Source organism: Alosa sapidissima, chromosome 22, assembly GCF_018492685.1.
Source record: "Alosa sapidissima isolate fAloSap1 chromosome 22, fAloSap1.pri, whole genome shotgun sequence".
Lineage (NCBI taxonomy): Eukaryota > Metazoa > Chordata > Actinopteri > Clupeiformes > Clupeidae > Alosa > Alosa sapidissima.
Window position 1 is genome coordinate 22,033,206 of NC_055978.1, and position 7,500 is coordinate 22,040,705.

The following is a 7,500-nucleotide window of genomic DNA, read 5'->3' on the forward strand; positions in this document are numbered from 1 at the left end:
AAGCAAAATGATGCATTTATCTGTTTATGGCAGTGTGTATGTATGTGCGTATGTGCGCGCAGCGCGCACGCGTGTGTGTATGTGATAGTGAGAGCGAGAGATAGAGAGGATGCATTTATGTGTTTATAAGATTGTGTGTGTGTGTGTGTGTGTGTGTCTGTGTATGTGTGTATGTGTGTGCCCTTGCATTTGTGGCTGTGCGTGTGGGTGTTTTTCAATGTGCACTGAATATCTATTAAAATTCAACCCCACCTTTGTGTAAGCAATAAAAAACCCCGACCTCTACATCTCTGTCAACATAAAGGCACTTTGAAAGCGGTGAATGGAATATTCCATGCTGACTGTAAACAGTATCACTCATTGTTGGGAGCTTTTGCTTACAGCACGGCTGGATTTGATCCAGTCAAGGAAACCCTATTTAACTTTCTGCAGCCCTGTGAATTATTGGGTAGCACTTTCTTTGACAACATCAGATTTTTTGTTCAAGTCAGAGTTTACTTAGTGATTACTTCACTGATATTTTTTTTTTAATTGGTTTTGGTCTGCATCACCTATAAGTGCATCACTACTCATAATTTAGACAGTAATGTTTATTGGTATTATTATCTGCCATTCAAAGTTTAATTTCAGTCTCTTCTCCTGAGGCATCCGATTTATATTCAGCGTTCATTAATTATTTGATGACTTTTAGATTTACATCTGAACTAAACTGAACTGCACCCGGAGTCGTTCAGCTGTTTATTTTCCTTACTTACCTCAATCACTTTACCACTCTGCCAGCTGTATTGCTGTGATTGACTACCAAACCCATTCTGCATCAGATGGTCAAACCCTTTCCGCTATCAGATCTAGACCTCATAATATGGACCTGATAGCAGGTAACAGATGGAAGTGATTTTGAGAGATAAAGGTGTGAATGACAGTTTGAAAGAGTCACCACTTGAGGGAGGTGTACAAGCAGATTCAGTTGTAAGACCATCTTTCCTTCTCTCTCTCTCTCTATCTATCTCTCTCTCTCTCTATCTATCTCTCTCTCTATCTCTCTCTCTATCTATCTCTCTCTCTCTTCCCTCACATTTTAGTGTCTCAGCTCTGTTCTTCTTTAAGCTCATTCATGATGCTGACTGCACAGTTAGACGACTGTCCTAGATTCGCACATTACACTCCATCTCCAGACGCACACAAACGAAAATAAACGTCTACGAGCCTTAATTGACCCTCGGGTTTCCTCAGCACTCCACACACACACACACACACACACAGACACACACACACACACACACACACACACACACACACACACACACACACACACACACACACACACACATTCCCCTTCTCCTCCAGTGACTGACAGAGGCTGCAGGGCCATCATGTGATTTCATAGAGGAGAAAGATAAAACAAAATGCTGAAAAAAAAGCCCTCAACAAGATTACAGCTTCGCTAGGGTCAGCTGGCTAATTAAACACAGGCCGCTGTAATTTGGAGGCAGATTAAATGTTATCCTTCCTAATAAGGCCATGGTGCAATCAGAAGAGAGCCCCGTGAGGCTGAGGCAGCATGGAGGTCTTCTGCTTTGACTGGGGAGTCGAGAGAGAGCTGGTGGTTCACTATGCATACAGAGAGAGAGAGAGAGAGAGAGAGAGAGAGAGAGAGAGGTGTAATTGCTTGGTTTAATATGAAGATAAAGCTGTGATTTGGGGAGAATCATTCATCATAGAGAGGAGTATTGATATATTCTTTAGATAAATGTCTTCCTTTAGCGAGGAAACGCTGGAATTGCGAAAAAGTGTTATTTTAAACGACGCCTTCATAGACCTTAGCCTTTACATTTAGCAAAATGCAAAATTACTTTATAAGACCCATTTCTATTTTTGATAGTCCAAAATTAGCTAAAGCCTTATTGTCTAACCATAACATAAGCAATTGCAGTTAGGTGCATTCAGAAAGACCATTAAAAACTTCTGCTAGTTCCAGCCCTCAATATAGCACACTGTCTGCTTCAACAGATGGAGTGAAATTATACACACCACTTGGTTTGGCTAGGCATTCTGAATGTGTTCTCTCAGTTTGCTGCATTGGTTGGGATAGGTCGTTTCTGGGCCTCCTCCAATATTTCCTAATGCATTCTCGTCAGTCCTACTGCAGAGGACAACATTCCTGGAAACAGCTTGAACTTGAGCACTGTTATGCAGATGGATGCATGCATTAAATGGCATTAGCTTCCTGCTTTAATTGCACTTCTCTTCTTTTTTGGCACCTTCTCTCTCTCTCTCTCCATCCCCCTCTCTCTATCCCCCTCTCTCTCTCTCTCTCCCCTAGACTGTGCCATGCACCATTTTGGCAAGCAGCTGCTGCCAACATAGAGGTTGCTCCGCCTCCTGATTCCGTCCTCTTTGCCCACCCCCAGAGGATGCTGGGACTGTGTCGTGGGCGCAGGAAGTTCCTGGCCTTCTCCCTCGCCCTGCTCTTCATCCCAGCACTCACCTGGCTCTACCTCTCCGTCGGCAACTTCCAAGGTACGAAGTGACTCTATTCTCCCATGTTCTCTTTCTCTCTGCTTCTCTCTCTCTCACACACACATAAACACACACACACACACACACACACACACAGACACACACACACACAGACACACACACACACACACACACACACACACACACAGACACACACACACACACACACACACACACACACACACACACAGAGAGAGAGAGAGACACATACACACACACACACACACACACACACACACACACACACACACACACACACACACACACACACACACACAATCTACACAACAAGGTGTCTCTGGTCATTGCAGTTCTTTTTTAATGGTTTTTATTTTTCTACACCTTGATTACTTCTTAGCAAATGTGTTTATCAAGTTCTCAAGCGCACACTAATTGTTTGATGTGTGCAGATGTAATGACTGGAAGCTTAAAATCCTTCCACTGTCAGACTTGTAATTGCAGTTTAAATTGCATGAAAACCTGGCTTTGGCAAAAAAAATCTTTTTTTTATTTTTGATTTTTGAATGGGCTCCAGTGAAAGACCAGAACCACACGAACCAAGCTCTGAATGTAAAGCAATTATTTGGCTCAGTGGATCCAGTGTTTTTGGCACAGGGGAAGTTGAGAAGATGCCAACCCATTTCGACTTGTGAAAGTGCTCAATACAGTTCACGGGAACAATTGTATCTCTGGTACCCAACACAATACCATTAATTTGGGCTTTTATTTTCATGATGCTTTGGATTTTTGTTACATTTCTGCCATATGATTTGCCCCTACTGTGTAAATCCAGCACATATATGGTATCTAGATATGGTTTGGTTGTGTTTATCTGCATTTTTGTCTGAAAAGAGCTACAGTATATTCTTCTGAAGTTAATCTAGGCTTCATAGTATTTTTCATTGCATTTTCTTAGAAACTGGCAACAGATTATTGTTGGACAAAATAGCATAATTACTGTAATAAAAATGATCCCTGATAAAGCTTAATTTGGAGAGAAAAGCCACTGGAGTGACAGGGTTTCTTTAACGTGACTTTTGTAATGTGACCGTGCTTTCTGTAAAATATCACCTTGCTCATTTCATAAATGTAAATCAGGTATACAAGGATTTTGGTCTCTGCATTTATCCCATCCGTGAATTAGTGAACACACAGAGCACACAGTGAAGTGAAGCACACACTAACCCGGAGCAGTGAGCTGCCTGCTACAATGGTGTTCGGAGAGCAGTGAGGGGTTAGGTGCCTTGTTCAAGGGCACTTCAGCTGTGGATGTGGGCATGGGAGAGCAGTGCTCCACCACTTCCCACATTTTTTCCTACTGTTCGGGGATCGAACTGGCAACCCTTCGGTTCCAAGCCCGAAGCCCTAACTAGTAGGCCACAGCTGCCCCCAAGCAAGTATTTCCCTCGTTGATGTATAATGCTTATACATAAACAAGGCCAATTCAGCTGGCAGAAGCTGTCATTGGTTTTCTCCTCATTTGTGTAGATCACTTGTCATACCTACATTTGTGTGCACAGAAAAATAGTCAACACTTGCACCTGAGATGTCATACCATCTGCTTTGCGTGTGTGTGTGTGTGTGTGTGTGTGAATGTGTGTGTGTGTGTGTGTGTGTGTGTGTGTGTGTGTGTGTGTGTGTGTGTGTGTGCGTGCATATTTGTGTGTGTGTGTGTCTGTGTGAATGTGTTTGTTTGTGTGTGTGTGTGTGTGTGTGTGTGTGTGTGTGTTAGATTTTGTGCGTGTTTGCATGTGTGTGGTAAACAAATAATACACGCTTAGTTAGGCATTTGCCATTCCACTCTCCCTCTCACATCAAAGGCTTGTTAGACTTAATACAAGGAGATGCACTAGGAAGTACCCAGGTACATTAATCAACTTAAAAGCCTCCTCTGCCGTTGGCTTGGCAACATGCTCGCCGCTAGTTTTGTCATGTTCTGAGCTCGTGTCATCTCACCGAGGTAAACAATGAGCACATTTGCCTCAGCTCAATAAGCTCACCTTCTTACACTTGTTAGTGTTTTGAGATGCACATTCAAACGGCAGGTTCATACATGCAGTCCAGTAATTTCCCACGTACGCTAGAAATGCATGGATATCCACGCATGACTCAGTCATTTGAAAGAGAGTTGGGACTGATAACGCAAGAGTATTATAAAGTGTGTCTTTCTCTTAAAGGGACAACAGGCAAGCCTGATGCTTTTTCTCTACAAAACTCCCCCTCGCTCGGTCTGAAGCTCTTTTCCTTTTCTTTGTGTCTTCCGTCAAGGGTTTTCGCTGCTTCTTCGCTGGCTCTGCCATTATACACACGTTTGCAACAATCGCTAGCGTTTCGTTAGCCTGCCTCTGTGCTGTAAACTGATCCTGCTTCGGTCGGCGGGTAGGATACACCGAACTTGCAAGTGGGATATTCTTCCTACAGGCAGTATGGGCGGGCGAGAGAGCCTTCATTCGCCCCGTAATGAGTCATTTCACCATATACCGACTTACGAAGATGATTAATTAACACAAAAACGTTGCCTGGTGTCCCTTTAATATGAAGTCTTCATTTTTATATTGTACTTAACTAATAGCTAATTATATAACTATAGCATAAATAATATATAATTATAGCATACATAATAGTATATAACTATAGCATAAATAATATATAACTATAGCATACATAATAGTATATACCTATAGCATACATAATAGTATATAACTATAGCATAAATAATATATAACTATAGCATACATAATAGTATATACCTATAGCATACATAATAGTATATAACTATAGCATAAATAATATATAACTATAGCATACATAATAGTATATACCTATAGCATAAATAATATATAACTATAGCATACATAATAGTATATACCTATAGCATAAATAATATATAACTATAGCATACATAATAGTATATAACTATAGCATAAATAATATATAACTATAGCATACATAATAGTATATACCTATAGCATAGATAATCTAGAGCTGTATTTCCTTGCACTGGTGATGTTGAGCTTGTGATGGTGCAGGACTGCATGCTGCTGCTCTCAGTCCCAGAACAGTGCGTGTATTTTTCTCTGCCTACTCAACGCCTCCAGCTTCCTCCGCCGTGGAACCCATGGGGGTCTGTGTGCTCCGGAATAAAAAAAAAAAAGCAAATGTCACTCAAGGTCCCTGATGTAACTTCATCGCCGTGCTCGTTCGGGGTCTTGCCTTGTTTACGCCACCTGACTGCGGAGGGCACATCCATAGCCTAAAATAAGTGTGTCCTTGTGTCCCGAGCCCCTTTAGCTCGCTGCAGCAATGACTTTGTCAGACTGTGGTGACGGATGCAGAGAATCATCCTTGAGGCATGATGATGCTGTGGTGTGTGTGTGTGTGTGTGTGTGTGCCTTTGTGTTTGTGTGTGTGTGCGTGGACGGGCGGGAGACTGACAACACCAAGCGCGGCAAATGGCAGCAGACATGGAAAAGGGGCTGGGAAGGGGCAAAGGGGGGGGGGGGGGGGGGGGGGGCAAGGGGGGGGGGGGTGTGCGGCCATAACTCTTTCACTCTCCTTTTGTGCTCTGACAGATAATTCAATTTATTTTGTGTATTTACCTTTCAGGGTGTCCTGTCTCCCTGTCAGTTCATCCGCCTGGCCAGCCGCCAGGAATGCAAAGCAGCTCGCCAGGTTGTTCCAGAGCTTTTTAATCCTGGCGCCCAGCCAGGGGCGATGGATGGAGAGTATGTGTGTGTGTTGGGGGGGGGGGGGTCTGCATCCGGCCTCCCCAGGGGTGGGGGTAGGTGGGAGAGTGGTCAGTCCTCGGACGTCAAAATAATATAGAAATAACATTGAGCCGGTGCTCTGGGACAACCTCAAGGGGCTGTTCTTGCTGTCTTTTCATAGCCAACCCCGCCAGGTACAGTATTACCAAGTAGATCCTGTCAGATTCGGCAGGCCTAGGCAGCAGCAATGTCGAACGGGCACGCTGCCACTCTAGTTCACGCCGTCAGTCACATCTCGTGGTGCGGAGGCTGATTATCGTCAACGTCTCGCCACCGACGCTTTTTTTCCGTGAAGGTGACGCTCGGTTTGAGATATCTAAACCCATTACACACTTTAATTAAATTGATTTAAATTGCGTGATTAAAGCGGAATTGACAAGCAGTGTAATCACAGCGTTTAAAGACCTGCAGTTGAAAAATAGGGTGGAGAGAAATCGGAAAACATTAATCATATGCGTATTAGCTCGCGAAAAGCCACCGCAAGATACCGCAGTGATAGAGAGTACTATGTGCCATTCAGGTCCTTGAGGTATAAATAGCCTGTGTAGTGTCCCCAAAACCTCCAGTACTTATAAATAATGCATTGTCTGTATTTTTCTTGGTGCCTCCGGTTTCTTTTCTTAACAAGTCAGGCCCAGAGTGCACCAGCCTGTCTCCCTCCATAGTAAACAAGAAGTGCTGAGTCAGGCAAAGTGGCCATGGCGATGGGACTCTCCTCATTGCTTATGCATGAGCCCTCTTCTGAATATGTACCATGTTTATGTCAGGAGAGAGAAAAGTCGGCCTGTCGCCTTTGTAATCTTGGGGAGTCTAGATTCATCTGAAACTTGTTATTGTTTTCTTGCGCCTTGTGGTAATGGAAAGTAAGCATCGTGACCACAGTCATCAGTATACAGATCACACAAACATTTGGTCGGGGGTTTAAAATCAAGGAAGCACTCTCTCTGGTTTAATCTTAATTGTGGGGGGAATATTCTTTTTTTTTTCATCAGGCCCCTTGCGTTCAATCAATTACGGCTCTGTGATCAAAGAAATAAATCATGTACGCGCTAATTTTCCGTGCCATGAAATAAAAATGGAGACTGAGCATTAAGCAACACATGAGAAGTGGTGATGGTAAAGGCGCTGAAGTCAGCCTTGAGAGGCAGCTGAGTGTGGAAGCAGTTAAATCATGTAGAAGTGTTCGTCTATTTTAAGGCGGGAGACGGTAAAT

The 7,500-nt window shown here is 43.3% G+C and overlaps 1 protein-coding gene across 1 annotated transcript in view; it reads left to right on the top strand.

The window, feature by feature from the left end:
- Positions 1 to 7,500, top strand: part of LOC121697554 (LARGE xylosyl- and glucuronyltransferase 1-like) — a 57,273-nt gene that overhangs the window by 9,452 nt on the left and 40,321 nt on the right. Inside the window, exon 2 of the mRNA XM_042079115.1 lies at positions 2,324 to 2,520. Coding sequence (XP_041935049.1) covers positions 2,415 to 2,520 — 106 coding nt within the window. The 5' untranslated portion in view covers positions 2,324 to 2,414. The remainder of the gene's footprint in view (positions 1 to 2,323; positions 2,521 to 7,500) is intronic.